Below are 16,968 nucleotides of genomic sequence, written 5' to 3' on the forward strand. Positions count from 1 at the left end.
GGCCTTAAATGATGGCGCATCCACGACCCCCCAGGGTAGAGAATTCCGAAGATTCAGAATCCTCTGACTGAAGACTTTTCCCCTCATCTGAGTCCTAAACGATCGGCCCCTTACCCTGAGACTGTGCCCCCAGGTGTCTAGATTGCTCAGCCATGGAGAAACAACCTCTCAGGGTATATATATATATATATGTCAAACCCACTCAGAATCTCGGAGGTTTCAAAGAGATCACCTCTCATTCTTCTAAACTCCAGAGAGGACGAGCCCAATTTATTCCACCACACAGTCAGTCCCTCCAGCCGGGACAGTTCAGGATTCACACACATGCCATTAGCTCAAAGGGGAGAAAAGAAGCATGAGAGATGCCTTTTTTAGAATAAATTTCAATTCTATTTTTGCTTCCCAAATGATAAAAGATATTGTATTTGTCAGATGGAGGCGTGAGATCAGAGTAAAGACTGTCGGGAGCCGCTTGCATGGGGAAACCACATATTACGCCCCCTGTGGAAAGAGGTTACGTCAGTTCCCAGAAGTTATTAAGGTAATTATCAAGAGGAGAAGCAACTGCACAATGTGAATAGTCTTCTAGCGTATGATAACTTGCCTCTCAGAGATACTACAGTAGAATCATAGAATCCTACAGTGCAGAAGGAGGCCATTCAGCCCATCGAGCCTGCACCGAACACAATCCCACCCAGGCCCTACCCCCATAATCCCATGTATGTACCCTAGCTAGTCCCTCTGAAACTAAGGGGCAATTTAGCATGACCTAACCAGCACATCTTTGGAGCGTGGGAGGAAACCGGAGCACCCGGAGGAAACCCACGCAGACACGGGGATAACGTGCAAACTCCACACAGACAGTGACCCGAGCCGGGAATCGAACCCAGGTCCCTGGAGCTGTGAGGCAGCAATGCTAACCACTGTGCTACCGTGCTGGTCCTTGTTATATTTTCACCACTGCCGTGTTGTCCTGCCTCTATTCGGACTGGCTGACTAGTACAGACTTTCTCGTCTCATCAGTGCTGCTCCTTTTAGCCCCAGTGGGCACCCTTGTCACCATGGGAGGGGCTCTCCTCGTGGGAGACACTCCTGGTTACGGTGCTCCCGAGGATCGGCAAGACTTTTCCAAGAGGCTATCTCATTCAGTGGCTAACATTAGGCTGTGTCCTTTCAAAGAGTCCAGTGTTGTGTGGCTAGAATACTTCCTTTACTCGTCACGTGCTTGCTTGTTTAAAACCCTGTTAATGATGGAAAAATCTTTCAATTTCTTTCCACAAGTGACTGCCTTCCCCAGGGAGATCACCAGACCGTCTTGCTTTAAGTTGTGACATGACAAGATCTTTTAAACCCCTAAGGGGTTTAGGCGCTTTACAAATTGTAGGAACCTTGTCCTTAGTCTAGTGAGAATTCAAACAGTGCAGTGATTGAGCAATGAAAGATTAAAAATGTTAACCCTGCCAGATTCTGTCTGGTTACCCTTCATTTCATGACACAGAGTCGACCCACGCACTGTCAATTGGAAACCAGAGATGGCAATTTTGTTCTGTTGCTTTTCCAGTACCTGGTTCGAAACGCAGTGACAGAAGTCAGTCGGGAACACTTCAGTTTCAGTCCCAGAATGAACGTGGGAGAGTTTTTTGAAGCACGAGATTCCTCTGAGGTTTGTACAAGCTTTTGTTCCCAAACACAAAAAAACGTCTGTATTATTTGTCTTCATTCAGGTTTTGGCATTCCAAATTTAACCAAAATTTGAGCCTTTAAGGAAAGAGTATATTAGTACCTCACTTTGTATCCCGTAATATTACAAGTGAAAATCCAGCCTCCACCCAAGATTGAGTCTGGGCAGTTTTACTTGGCAGACTTGGAGTTGGTTCATTTGCCTGTTGATCCTCCTGTGAAACTATTTGTCTTTCACGGAGCATTTGTCCCTGACAACAGTCAAGATTGGGAACAGGATATTTTCTTTGAATGGTTTATGGAATGTGGGCGTCGCTGACTGGGCCAGCATTTATTGCCCATCCTGAATTGCCCTTGAACTGAGTGGCTTGTTAGGCCGTTTCAGAGTCAACCACGTTGCAATCTCATGTAGGCCAGACCAGGTAAGGACAGCAGATTTCCTTCCCTAAAGGACATTAGTGAGCCAGATGGGTTTTTATGACAATTTACAATGGTTTCACGGTCATCATTAGACTTTTAATTCCAGACTTTTATTGAATTCCAATTTCACTATCTGCCAGGGCAGGATTCGAACCCAAGCATTACCCTGGCGCCTGAATTCTCAGACCTCGCCTGCGGCTGGGATTCTCAGGTCCTGCTGCAGTGAATGGAGATTTGGCTGAGCGCCAAATTCTCTATTCTCGCTGGCAGCGGTAGCGGGTCACGGGAGACCGGATTTGCAGCCTGGGTCTCTGGATTACGAGTCAGTACCACTGCGCCGCTGCCCCCACAGCTGAGGAATGGTGGACAGGAGCCCATATCCTGCCCAGCCAATGGTATTGCAAGCCTCTGGCATCTCGGGCGATCGAACGCACCATAAAGAACAGTACAACAACGTTACATTTTTATGTGGGGCTCACCACAGACAAAGCTCGCAGTTTTGTCCCTTCTGAAGCATCCATTGGTCTTTTTGTCTGTTTTTTAGGGTGAGCAATGGTCCAAGCTTAATGCAGAAGAAGTCCCATTACGGATTAGAGCCATGATGGGCAGGCGAGGGCGACCACCAAACCCTAACAAGCAGCGAGCCCAAAAACAACCAAAGGTCAAGCGAGGCAAAGGAAGGCCACCAAAGGTCAAGACAGTAATATTGCTGAACAACACAGAATTCAAGCTCATGAAAAGAATCGAATCTCAAGGTACAACCCGATTTCATTCCTTTTCTTAAACAGACCTCTTTTCCAGCTCCCTCCTTGATGCAAATATATTTATCAATATCAAATGCATGTTTTACATTCTTGTAATCCCGATCCTTCCCGCCCCCTCCCAATTTTATCTTTCCATTCCCCTCCTTCTCCTGAAAGACTTTGACTTGCACTGAGATGAAGTTCCAAAGGTCCCAGTGACGTTTTAACAGAGACAGTGAATCACAGCTTGATCCCATTATTCTCCAACTTCCACACACGTGCAGCAGGATTAGGATGGTGGGAATGTGCATGCAGCGATTGGCGTAGTGGGCTCTGGATATCAGTGAGACCTCAACCGGGATGTTGGGTTCATGTCACACTATCTGTAACCCCCACAGCTTGCCTGGACTTACAGAGTCTCACTGGCTGTCCTGTCTGGAGACATCTCTTTAACCTGTGCTTAACCCTCTCTCCACTCACATTGTTTGTACCTTTAAGACTTGATTAGTTGTAAGTATTCACATTCCAACCATTATTCATGTAAATTGAGTTTGTGTCTTTATAAACTCTGTTTGTGAACAGAATTCCCACTCACCTGAAGAAGGGGCTAAGAGCTCCGAAAGCTTGTGTGGCTTTTGCTACCAAATAAACCTGTTGGACTTTAACCTGGTGTTGTTAAACTTCTTACTGCATCAGTGAGACATCAGAGCCCTGGCTGATGTTTCTTCCCAGCTCAATGAGTGTCATCCTTGGGGGTGTAGGTCAAGGATTAGGAGCTTCCAGGTTCAATACCGCACCAGATTAATCACTGAGTTATTGGAATCCCTTCTCATCTTCTGTTCATGTCTCTCTTAGCCACATACCATTCCCTATTCAAGAATGTACCCAATGTCTTGCTCCCAGGCATCTACCGGTTCTGTTCTTCGGGACGTATTTGTCAACGAAAAGAAAAAAAAAGGAAGGCTTGCATTTATACAGTGCGTTACACAGCCATGGGACATCTCAGAGTGCTGTACAGCGATTCAGTACTTTAAAAGTGTACTCACTGTCGCAATGTAGCGAACACTAATATGCAAACTGTCAACAAACAGCAATGTGAAATCTGATTCTTGTGATGTTGATGGAGGGATAAATATTGACCGGGACACCAGGGGGAACTCCCCTGCCTTAGGAATTTTCACATCCACATGAGTAGGCAGATGGGGCCTCGGTTAAACATCTCATCCAGTAGCTGGCACTTCCGACAGCGCAGCACTCCCTCAGTGTTGCACTGGGGTTTCAGCTTTGATTCTTGTGCTCAGTCCCTCAGAGTCACCAGCTTGTGGGTTCAAGTTCCACTCCGGGATCACGCTGACACTCACAGTGCACCGCTGAGGGAGCGCCACACTGTCGGAGGCACCATCTTTCATATCAGATGTTAAAACTACGTCACATGAAAAAATAAAAGAAAACAGATTGCAGGTCATAGAGGTTTACAGCATGGAAACAGGCCCTTCGGCCCAACTTGTCCATAGAATCATAGAAACCCTACAGTGCAGAAGGAGGCCATTCGGCCCATCGAGTCTGCACCGACCACAATCCCACCCAGGCCCTACCCCACATATTTTACCCGCTAATCCCTCTAACCTACGCATCCCAGGACACTAAGGGGCAATTTAACCTGGCCAATCAACCTAACCCGCACATCTTTGGACTGTGGGAGGAAACCGGAGCACCCGGAGGAAACCCACGCAGACACGAGGAGAATGTGCAAACTCCACACAGACAGTGACCCGAGCCAGGAATCGAACCCAGGACCCTGGAGCTGTGAAGCAGCAGTGCTAACCACTGTGCTACCATGCCACCCTTTTTTTTACCCCGAAGCTAGTCCCAATTGCCCGCATTTGGCCCATATCCCTCTATACCCATCTTACCCATGTAACTATCTAAATGCTTTTTAAAAGACAAAATTGTACCCACCTCTACTACTGCCTCTGGCAGCTTGTTCCAGACACTCACCACCCTCTGTGTGAAAAAATTGCTTCTCTGGACCCTTTTGTATCTCTCCCCTTAAACCTATGCCCTCTAGTTTTAGACTCCCCTACCTTTGGGAACAGATATTGACTATCTAACTGATCTGTGCCCCTCATTATTTTATCGACCTCTATAAGATCACCCCTCAGCCTTCTACACTCCAGGGAAAAAAGTCCCAGTCTATCCAGCCTCTCCTTATAACTCAATCCATCAAGTCCCGGTAGCATCCTAGTAAATCTTTTCTGCACTCTTTCTAGTTTAATAATATCCTTTCTACAATAGGGTGACCAGAACTGTACCCAGTATCACATTGCTGTTTGTAGGATGTTGCTGTGCCTGGATTGTCTGCAGCATTTTCTATATTAACTACACTTCAAAAACACATCATTGGGTGCAAAGTGCTTTGGTACAAGTCCTGAGCTTGTGAAAAACCCGATAGAAATGCAGGTCTTTTACTTAGACTGTTAAAACCGGAGTCCTATTAACCCACTGGTTACTGCCTCTGAAAGAATATTCTTGCTGGCCTCCTGGTCAGAGCTGCTATCGGCACTGCCACTGTTGGCATTACTTTGCTGTACATCCTTCATCCACATCAACCTCCGCCAAGGGGAGAGGGGGAGGGGGAGTGGGAGGGGGAGGGGGAGGGGGAGGGGGAGGGGGAGGGGGAGGGGGAGGGGGAGAGGGAGTGGGAGGGGGAGGGGAGAGGGAGTGGGAGGTGGAGAGGGAGAGGGGCAGTGGGCGGGGGAATGGGATGGGGAGGGTGAGAGGGAATAGGAGGGGGAGGGAAGTGAAGGGGGAGAGGGAGGGAGAGTGGGAGAGGAAGTGGAAGTGGGAGGGGAGTGAAGGGGGAGAGGAAGAGGGAGGGGGGGAGTGAGGGGGAGGGGGAGGGGAAAGGGAGGGGAAGAGGGAGGGGGAGTGGGGGAGAAAGAGGGAGGGGGGAGTGAAGGGAAGGGGGGAGGGGGAAAGGGAGAGGGAGGGGCATGGGAGGGGGAGTGGGAGAGGGAGGAGAGGGAGTGGGAGAGGAAGAGGGAGTGAGAGGGGGAGGGGAGTGGGAGAGGGAGTGGGAGAGGGAGACAAAGGGGGCGCGGGAGTGGGAGGGGGTGTGGAGTGGGACGGGGAGAGGGAGTGGGATGGGGAGGGGGAGAGTGAGTGGGAGTGGGAGACAAAGGGGCGCGGGAGAGGGAGTGGGAGGGGGTGTGGGAGTGGGACAGGGAGAGGGAGGGGGATGGGGAGGGGGAGAGGGAGTGGGAGGGAGTGGGAGGGGGAGAGGGAGTGGGAGAGGGAGTGGGAGAGGGATGGGGAGGGGGAGGGGAGAGGGAGTGGGAGTGGGAGAGGGAGACAAAGGGGGCGCGGGAGTGGGAGGGGGTGTGGGAGTGGGACGGGGAGAGGGAGGGGGATGGGGAGGGGGAGGGGAGAGGGAGTGGGAGGGGGTGTGGGAGTGGGACGGGGAGAGGGAGGGGGATGGGGAGGGGGAGGGGAGAGGGAGTGGGAGAGGGAGACAAAGGGGGCGCGGGAGTGGGAGGGGGTGTGGGAGTGGGACGGGGAGAGGGAGGGGGATGGGGAGGGGGAGGGGAGAGGGAGTGGGAGAGGGAGACAAAGGGGGCGCGGGAGAGCGAGTGGGAGGGGGTGTGGGAGTGGGACGGGGAGAGGGAGGGGGAGAGCGAGAGTGAGTGGTGAAGCTGCTCACCCAGGCACCACCTTCTGCCTGGCCCAAACTCATGGCTGATGCAAAGATGATGATCCAACCAGGTGTCTAACTGGCGTATGACAAGATTTGTAAATTTTCCTTTTAATTCATGAACTATTTGTTTTTTATTTAACAATTGATTACAGTGTCAGTGTATTTTCTGTGGGAATAGAAGCATTCATTGGGTCTTAGAGAATAGCTTTTTGAGATTCTGTGGGATCCTGTCTGCCATTTTGAGGCAGGTGTACAATATCTCCAACAACCCAAGTTCCAGGTCCCATATCGAGGCAGGCCAAGTGTCACTCACCACACTCAGAATGCACGGCCGATCAGTTAAGAACACCGATCAAACAATATTCCCTTCAGCGATGCTGATTACGCTTCTCCCTGTCCTGATAGGGCGACACAGTGGTTAGCACCGCTGCTTCACAGCTCCAGGGACCCGGGTTCGATTCCCAGCTTGGGTCACTGTCTGTGTGGAGTTTGCACATTCTCCCCATGTCTGTGTGGGTTTCCTCCGGGTGCTCCGGTTTCCTCTACAGTTCAAAAATGTGTAAATTAGGTTGATTGTCCGTGGTAAATTGCCCCTTAGTGTCAGGGGGATTAGCAGGGTAAATATGTGGGGCTACGGGGATAGGGCCTGGGTGGGATTGTGGTCGGTGCAAACTCGATGGGCTGAATGGCCTCCTTCTGCACTGTAGGATTCTATGGCTTCTTTGCAACCAAATAAACAACCAGTGAGCGAGAGCTTTGAAATGCAAGTCACAGGATTGATTCTGTGAGGTTTCTGCTCATTTACCAGGGGAGAGGTGGAACTGTATTGAGTGTTGAGAGGCTCCCTCGGGGATTCTCAGTAATGGATCCTTCCACAGTCTGCTCTGCTTTTCACAATAAAGCCCAAGAAACCGATTATTTATAATTAAGGCTCATTTGAATTCTGGCTTGGCTTTGCTGAAACCCATTTTATTGAATTCATATACTTCCTGCTTGTTCATCATCTGAGCCGGGCAGTTCAGCTCCAGTGCTTGCCCAGAGGGAGGTGTCCTTGGCTGTTTCCCACTCACCTTTTAAAGGCTGGTCACAGGGTGGCATTGGTAGAGGCTAAGGTGTAGGTTATATGCCAATCTTGGCATATAATCTGGTAAGCATTGCAGACCTATCAAATTTTAACTAGGGAGATCTCCTTTACCCTTGCTCCCTCACACCCTGCATAGAACAGTTGCAATTGCCACGTGAAACAGATACTTTGCACACTGGGGGACATTAAGCAGGCATTGGTGGCCTGTTACCAGATTCAGATGGGTTGATAAATGGGCAGCTGAACTCTTAATGCCCGCTGTGTGCCCGTTCTCCCTCACTCCCCATCCCAGCCCTGCCCTGAACTGTTTTCCAGTTAGATTAGACGCAGTATAATTGAAAGCTGATTAATTAATCCAGTTCTCTGTGTGATTTTGCTTTTTTTTCCAGCTGTTCTGAATGAAAAAGAAAAACAGAAGCTGAAGGCTTTGCTGAATAAATTGAAGCAAAAGGTTTGAAATGGAAATATTCTCAGAATTGCGCCAGTAGGTATAGCGGGCACAGAGGGTTTAGTGCATCTTGACCTGACAGGGATACGGCTCTGACAGCTGCTAAAACTTCCACATGAAAAGAGCCGAGGTGGGTTCTCAACCCAGTTGCCTGGAGACCTGAGTAGGTTGGAAATAAAACAGAATTCCGTTTTAATTGACACTAATTGGTGAAGCTTGTCAGGGAAGCTGCAAGAGCATGCTGACACTAGAATTTATGTGGTGTTGTCTGAGATTGGGGATAAACCTCTGATTTACACTGAACCACTCGTGTTGCTAAGTGCCTGATTCTGACACCTTGTGCAAGGAGGAAGAGCGCTTATCCACTTGTTCGCAACCCCACCTGAAAATGTTGATCGACATTGGCTCTGCGATTGAATGAACCAGGAAAGGTGACTGAAGGGCAGCACGGTGGTTAGCACTGCTGCCTCACAGGGTCAGGGTCCCGGGTTCGATTCCCGGCTCGGGTCACTGTCTGTGCGGAGTCTGCACATTCTCCCCGTGTCTGCGTGGGTTTCCTCCGGGGGCTCCGGTTTCCTCCCACACTCCAAAGATGTGCGGGTTAGGTTGGATTGGCCATGCTAAATTGCCCCTTAGTGTCCCAAAATATGTAGGTTAGGGGGATTATAGGGGTAAATAAATGGGGTTACGGGGATAGGGCCTGGATAAGCTGCTCTGTCAGAGAGTTGGAATAGAATCCCTACAGTGCAGAAAGAGGCCATTCGGCCCATCGAGTCTGCACCGGCCACAATCCCACTCAGGCCCTATTCCCGTAACCCCACATAATTACCCTGCTAATCCTCCTGACACTAGGGTCAATTTAACATGGCCAATCAACCCAACCTGCACATCTTTGGACTGTGGGAAGAAACTGGAGCACCCGGAGGAAACCCACGCAGACACGGGGAGAAAGTGCAAACTCCACACAGACAGTGACCCCGAGGCTGGAATTGAACCCGGGTCCCTGGCAGCGATGCTAACCACTGTGCCGCTGTGGTGCAGACTCGATGGGCCAAATGGCCTTCTTTTGCACTGTAGGGATTCTATGATTCATGAATCTATCTACCTTGAATAAGGCTTGCGCTTTTCTCAAGACGAAGCTCTGATGAAGAGTTATCCTGACTCGAACGTTAACTCTGTTTCTCCCACCACCGACACTTTCAGACCTGCTGAGATTTTCCAGCAGTTTTTGTTGCCCTTGTCTCTTCTCACTTGAAGCTCCTGGGATACAGGTTCACAGGTGCCAGCAGTTGTCCAGTATTTCAGTCCAAGGTCCATTCTACACATGTATGCTGGTTACTGCATCAAAAGTAGGAGCACTTGCTGTTTCTCTCCTGATAACAGAGATCAGAGATCTCTCCAACAACTCTCTTCGGCAGAGATCCGAATGGAATAGAATCCCTACAGTGCAGAAGGAGGCCATTCGGCCCATCGAGTCTGCACTGACCACAATCCCACCCAGGCTCTATTCCCATAACCCCACACATTTACTCTGCTAATCCCCGATATTAGGGTCAATTTAGCACGGCCAATCAACCTAACCCGCACATCTTTGGACTGTGGGAGGAAACCGGAGCACCCGGAGGAAACCCACGCAGACATGTGGAGAATGTGCAAACTCCACACAGACAGTGACCCGAGGCCGGAATTGAACCTGGGACCCTGGCGCTGTGAGGCAGCAGTGCTAACCACTGTGCCACCGTGCCACTAACGCAGCACAGTCCAGGGATTGACTCCGGGACTTGCATGCTCTATATGACTGAGTTCCCAGAGAGTGCATCCAGCGTAACCGCACTTCACCAGTTATTGTCAGTGCAGACTCGATGGGCCGATGGACCTTTTTTGTGCTGAATGACTTTATGGCCCTGATTTTACCGGCTCAGAGAACGGCATTCTCTGTTGGCCTCGGGCGTGATTGTATGAGCTTCGGGCGGGTGTGTTGGTAAAATTCCGGCCTTTTACTCTATCTGGGGGCAGTACGGTGGCACAGTGGTTAGCACTGCTGCCTCACAGCGCCAGGGATCTGGGTTCAATTCCCAGCTTGGGTCACTGTCTGTGCGGAGTCTGCACGTTCTCCCTGTGTCTGCGTGGGTTTCCTCCGGGTGCTCCGGTTTATCATAGAATCATAGAATCGTAGAAACCCTACAGTGCAGAAGGAGGCCATTCGGCCCATCGAGTCTACACCGACCACAATCCCACCCAGGCCCTACCCCCACATATTTACCCGCTGATCCCTCTAACCGGGTTAGGTTTCCTCCTACAGTCCAAAGGTGTGCTGGTTAGGTGCATTGGCCGTGCTAAATTGCCCCTTAGTGTACCCGAACAGGCGCCGGGGTGTGGCAACTGGGGGATTTTCACAGTAACTTCATTGCAGTGTTAATGTAAGCCTACTTGTGACACTAATAAATGAAAAATAAACAGAGGCTTGGTGAGATCCAGAAGGATTGTCTATAGATGAGAATTTGGCTCAAGTGGGGGCGGTGTCAACTGCCAAGGGGAAGGGAAAGATACAATGAATCCCTGACATTTTTGCCTTCCTTCAAAACAGGGACAAACCCAACTCGAACCAGAGCGGAAGATGCTGAAAGCACAGAGGGTAAAAAAGGATCAGAAGGAGAAGCAAGTGAAGAAGCAGCAGAAGCTGAAATGGAAACAGCAGAGGCTGCAACTCCAGCAGGAGATGAAGAAACCCACTGAAGACCTGTATTTAACTGATCACAAGGTAAGCCGTCAGTTTTCGCCAAACCCTGCGTAAACTGGGGACCGTGCAGTAACCGTCAAAGGAATAGGCCAGGCTCACAGTATATTCTATTTCTCCTTTGATAGATCCCAGCATTTAGTTTTCTTCCCTCGACTTTATCATGAGAAAGTATTGCGACAAGCGCCGTTTCCTTTCCAGTGCTGACCGAAGACAGAGGGTGGTGGTGGATGGAAAATTTTCGGACTGGAGGCAGGTTGCTAGCGGAGTGCCGCAGGGATCGGTGCTTGGTCCTCTGCTCTTTGTGATTTTTATTAATGACTTAGAGGAGGGGGCTGAAGGGTGGATCAGTAAATTTGCTGATGACACCAAGATTGGTGGAGTAGTGGATGAGGTGGAGGGCTGTTGTAGGCTGCAAAGAGACATAGATAGGATGCAAAGCTGGGCTGAAAAATGGTTTAACCCTGATAAATGTGAGGTGATTCATTTTGGTAGGACTAATTTAAATGTGGATTACAGGGTCAAAGGTAGGGTTCTGAAGACTGTGGAGGAACAGAGAGATCTTGGGGTCCATATCCACAGATCTCTAAAGGTTGCCAGTCAAGTGGATAGAGCTGTGAAGAAGGCCTATAGTGTGTTAGCTTTTATTAACAGGGGGTTGGAGTTTAAGAGCCGTGGGATTATGCTGCAACTGTACAGGACCTTGGTGAGACCACATTTGGAATATTGTGTGCAGTTCTGGTCACCTCACTATAAGAAGGATGTGGAAGCGCTGGAAGGAGTGCAGAGGAGATTTACCAGGATGCTGCCTGGTTTGGAGGGTAGGTCTTATGAGGAAAGGTTGAGGGAGCTAGGGCTGTTCTCTCTGGAGCGGAGGAGGCTGAGGGGAGACTTAATCGAGGTTTATAAAATGATGAAGGGGATAGATAGAGTGAACGTTGAAAGACTATTTCCTCGGGTGGATGGAGCTATTACAAGGGGGCATAACTATAGGGTTCATGGTGGGAGATATAGGAAGGATATCAGAGGTAGGTTCTTTACGCAGAGAGTGGTTGGGGTGTGGAATGGACTGCCTGCAGTGATAGTGGAGTCAGACACTTTAGAGACATTTAAGCGGTTATTGGATAGGCACATGGAGCACACCAGGATGATAGGGAGTGGGATAGCTTGATCTTGGTTTCAGATAAAGCTCAGCACAACATCGTGGGCCGAAGGGCCTGTTCTGTGCTGTACTGTTCTATGTTCTATGTTCTACTGATAGGGATCATAGAAAGCTTGCTGTACAGAAAGAACCCGCTCTGCCATCGTGTCTGCATCGGCTGACGAACAAGCCACCCAGAAATCCCGCCTTCCAGCATTGGGCCCATAGCCCTGCAGTTACAACAGTGAAATCCAAACAATTTTTAAATGAGTTTAGGACTTTTGCCTGCACCACCCTTTCAGGCTGTGAGATCCAGACCCCCAGAACAACAATGTTTTTCCTCATCTCCCTATCCGAGGGAGCCGTTGTAGTGCTCACACTGGCACCATAGCAAGCTTGCTGCAAAACAGGGATCAAACCTGGCACTGTGGTTGATACCATTTGGTACCATACCGGGCAGCGCGTTTATTGATCCACTTGGCTCATCTGGGTGGTACAAGCAACCTCGGCATTCCTTGGTCTTGAGAGAGATGTCAGCAGTAGTTACATAGAATCCCTACAGTACAGAAGGAGGTCTGTACCAACCACATCCCACCCAGGCCCTACTCCCATAACCACATTTACCCTGCTACTAGGGTCAATTTAGCATGGCCAATGCACCTAACCCGCACATCCTTGGAGTGTGAGAGGAAACCGGAGCACCCGGAGGAAACCCACGCAGATGCGAGGAGAATGTGCAAATTCCACACAGAGAGTGACCCGAGGCTGGAATTGAACCCGTGTCCCTGGCGCTGCGAGGCAGCAGTGCTAACCACTGGGCCACCGTGCCGCCCCAACTCTGATTGGATGCAAAATGAAAGCAAAGCGTCTGAGCGATGAATCTTTAATTCCTGGGGACTCTGAGGACAATCCTAGAGGATTGGCAACCCTAACCAGAGTGCGGCGAAAGTCAGCACCTTCGGGAAAGCAGGGGGGAAAAGGGGCAAGTAACTTCAGGAGTGGGGGCAGGGGGGGTGACGATAGAATTAACTGTTTAACTGTGTTTTCTGTAGTTTTGCAGGTTGACTGTTGCCGCAGGCAACTAACAAAGTAGTGATGCAGACGCCTTAATGACTTGCAGATGATGGTTGGCACTTCGCTACGTTCACAGATATTCCTGCTTTTTCTTTTATTCTAGCCTTTACCGGAGTTTGTCCCCATCCCAGGCCTGGTGCTTTCTGGCCGTGCCTTTGCAGACTGCCTCACAGTCATTGAGTTTTTGCACAACTACGGCAAGGTACTTGGTTTCGATACCAGCAAGGATGTGCCCAGCTTAAACACACTCCAAGAGGGCCTCCTTAATGTCGGAGACAATATGGGTGATATCCAGGATCTGCTGATTCGATTACTCCAGATTGCAGTGCTCGATCCAGGATTGCCTCAGAAATACCAGGTACAGAGCCTGAACCAGTGATTCTGTTCCAAATTTTTCAGTAAAATCATATAAGGGCAAAAGGGTGCAACACAGATTGGTTGATGGACAGGAAAACAAGAGTGGATGTTGCTTCAATCGGAGATGGGTTGCAAGTGTCAAGAGTCTGTTGTATATTCATGTGGTTTAATTGCATGGAAGTAGTGGGCATTAACTGGGGATTCATTTGTGTCCCTATAAATATACACAGACAAAGTGTGGTTGTTGGGTTAGGGGGCATATAGAAACATAGAAAACTACAGCACAAAACAGGCCCTTCGGCCCCACAAGTTGTGCTGAACATATCCCTACCTATAACCCTTCATCCTATTAAGTCCCATGTACTCATCCAGGAGTCTCTTAAAAGACCCTATTGAGTTTGCCTCCACCACCACTGACAGCAGCCGATTCCACTCGCCCACCACCCTCTGTGTGAAAAACTTACCCCTAACATTTCCCCTGTACCTACCCCCCAGCACCTTAAACCTGTGTCCTCTCGTAGCAGCCATTTCCACCCTGGGAAAAAGCCTCTGAGAGTCCACCCGATCTATGCCTCTCAACATCTTATATACCTCTATTAGGTCTCCTCTCATCCTACGTCTCTCCAAGGAGAAAAGACCGAGCTCCCTCAGCCTATCCTCATAAGGCATGCCACTCAATCCAGGCAACATCCGTGTAAATCTCCTCTGCACCCCCTCAATCTTTTCCACATCCTTCCTGTAATGAGCTTGTAATGTGCAACTCTAAATAAATGGGGCGGCACGGTAGCACAGTGGTTAGCACTGCTGCCTCACAGCACCAGGGACCTGGGTTTGATTCCCGACTTGGGTCACTGTCTGTGTGGAGTTTGCACGCTCTCCCCGTGTCTGCATGGGTTTCCTCCGGGTGCTCCGGTTTCCTCCCACAGTCCGAAAGATGTGCTGGTTAGGGTGTATTGGCCGTGCTAAATTCTCCCTCAGTGTAACCCGAACAGGTGCCAGAGTGTGGGCGACTAGGGGAGTTTCACAGTAACTTCATTGCAGTGTTAATGTAAGCCTGACTTGTGACGCTAATAAATAAACTTTAAACTTTAAAATGCTCCAGTTCTATCCTTCACCAGCTGACTCTGGAGTATAACAGTCAGTGCTGGGTTCCTTTTTGTGCTCAATACCCACAAACGATTTCAACTGGGCGTGAGAAGTATGATATTGAAACTTGCTGAGAACACTAAGGTAGTGAGTTTGGAAAGACTGTAAAAAACTTCAGGAGGACGTAGACAGAATGGCCAAACGTGCTTTTATGTGGAGGAGTGTGAAGCAATACATTTTGAAAGGGGAATATTCTCAGTGGAAAGGAATGGAAGATCCAAATCAACAGACAGACCGAGGGATTCAGATACATCATTTCCTGAAAGTGTGTCGGTAGGTAAAACCAGAAACACTGCAACAGTTTAGGTTTTATACATAAAGGTAGTGGCTGGAACTTTACCACCCCGCGCGCCATAGGAATGGGAGCGGGCGAGGGGCATGCCATGGGAAGGTCCGTTGACCTTGGGCGGGATTTTACGATTTCGGTATGAGCAAGGTTGTAATATCCCGCCCAGAGAGTACAAAGGCAAAAAAAGAACATTTGTCGAAGACAGTGATAACCACAGCTACCTTTCACACTTCCTCCACACTCCCTCGGGCAGGTGGCCATACTTTCAGCCGCCTCCCTATCCTCCTCCAAGACCCTCCTTAAAACTCCTTCGGCCAAGCATTTGGTTGCCTCTCTTTGTCAGTCTCTAACCTGATCTGCCTTGGGACACTTAACCACATCTCGAGTGCTATATAAAAGCGACTTGTTGTTCTGTGAGTCAGAATGAAACTGCATTCTTCACAAACTCCAGCATTAGAAAGAATTAACATGACGGCACTGGAGTTTGCACATTCTCCCCATGTCTGCATGGGTTTCCTCCCATAATCCAAAAGATGTGCGGCTTAGGTTGATTGGCCATGCTAAATTCCCCCTTAGTGTCAGGGGGATTAGCAGGGTGGATGCGTGGGGCTACGGGAATAGGGCCAGAGTGGGATTGTGGTCAGTGCAGACTCGATGGCCCAAATGGCCTCCTTCTGCACTGTAGGGATTCTATGATTCTAAGATAATAAACACAGCAATGTATAACTGCCGAAAGTGACTGTAAGTGTCAGGCCATTGGGTGTGAAGGGCTTTGGGAGGGCTTTGGGATGTAAACATTGACAGCATATAAATGTGTATCTCTTTGTCTCGATGGGGCGGGGGAGGGTGCTGTGTATATAAAATACAGCAGCTTGTGTGAAATGGACTCCAGCCTGTGGAATGATCCAGTATAACAGGGCAGTTAGGGATGGGAAATAAATATGGCTCTTGCCAGACATGCTCACATCCCATGAGTGAATAATTTATCTCTAAAAGTCAAGCTGTATTTTATCCTGTATCTGGCACTCTCCAAATTGCATTATTATGCATTAACACCTTTCACCCTGTGTTCTCCCCTGTGCAATCTCTTCACGATGTGGAGATGCCGGCGTTGGACTGGGGTAAGCACAGTAAGAACTCTCACAACACCAGGTTAAAGTCCAACAGGTTTATTTGGTAGCAAATACCATAAGCTTTCGGAGCGCTGCTCCTTCGTCAGATGGAGTGGAAATGTGCTCTCAAACAGTACACAGACAGAGAAATCAAGTTACAGAATACTAATTAGAATGCAAATCTCTACAGCCAGCCAGGTCTTAAAGGTACAGACAATGTGGGTGGAGGGAGCATGAAGCACAGGTTAAAGAGATGTGTATTTAACCTGTGTTGAATGCTCCCTCCACCCACATTGTCTGTACCTTTAAGACCTGGCTGGCTGTAGAGATTTGCATTCTAATCAGTATTCTGTAACTTGATTTCTCTGTCTGTGCCCTGTTTGAGAGCACATTTCCACTCCATCTGACGAAGGAGCAGTGCTCCGAAAGCTTATGGTATTTGCTACCAAATAAACCTGTTGGACTTTAACCTGGTGTTGTGAGACTTCTCACTGCAATCTCTTCACAGCAGAATCTTAGTATAGAATCCCTACAGTGCAGAAGGAGGCCATTTGGCCCATCAAGTCTGCACCGACCACAACCCACCCAGGCCCTATCCCCATAACCCCATATTTACCCTGCTAATCCCCCTGACACTAAGGGGCAATTTAGCACGGCCAATCCACCCTGACCCGCACATCTTTGGACTGTGGGAGGAAACCGGAGCACCCGGAGGAAACCCACGCAGACACGGGGAGAATGTGCAGACTCCGCACAGACAGTGGCCTGAGGCCCGAATTGAACCCGAGTCCCTGGCGCTGTGAGGCAGCAATGCTAACCACCATGCTGCATGTTGAACTGGAGAATGCCATGTATGTTACACGTTATGTTTCCGTATGTTGAGGAGGTGGGGAGGCTGCAGAAAGATTTAGACAGTTTAGGAGAGTGGTCCAAGAAGTGGCTGATGAAATTCAACGTGGGCAAGTGCGAGGTCGTGCACTTTGGAAAAAAGAATAGAGGCATGGACTATTTTCTAAACGGTGACAAAATTCATAATGCTAAAG

General features: G+C 49.3%; 1 protein-coding gene across 1 annotated transcript in view; it reads left to right on the forward strand.

The window, feature by feature from the left end:
- The window catches only part of LOC144488264 (bromodomain adjacent to zinc finger domain protein 2B-like), a gene marked incomplete at its 3' end in the record, with an annotated part of 79,763 nt that overhangs the window by 37,088 nt on the left and 25,707 nt on the right, over nt 1–16,968 (forward strand). The window contains exons 6-11 of the mRNA XM_078206305.1: nt 433–541; nt 1,562–1,663; nt 2,645–2,855; nt 8,011–8,072; nt 10,657–10,830; nt 13,125–13,379. Of these exons, the coding sequence (XP_078062431.1) occupies nt 433–541; nt 1,562–1,663; nt 2,645–2,855; nt 8,011–8,072; nt 10,657–10,830; nt 13,125–13,379 (913 nt within the window). The remainder of the gene's footprint in view (nt 1–432; nt 542–1,561; nt 1,664–2,644; nt 2,856–8,010; nt 8,073–10,656; nt 10,831–13,124; nt 13,380–16,968) is intronic.

Source organism: Mustelus asterias, unplaced genomic scaffold (genome assembly GCF_964213995.1).
Source record: "Mustelus asterias unplaced genomic scaffold, sMusAst1.hap1.1 HAP1_SCAFFOLD_1424, whole genome shotgun sequence".
Taxonomy (NCBI): domain Eukaryota; kingdom Metazoa; phylum Chordata; class Chondrichthyes; order Carcharhiniformes; family Triakidae; genus Mustelus; species Mustelus asterias.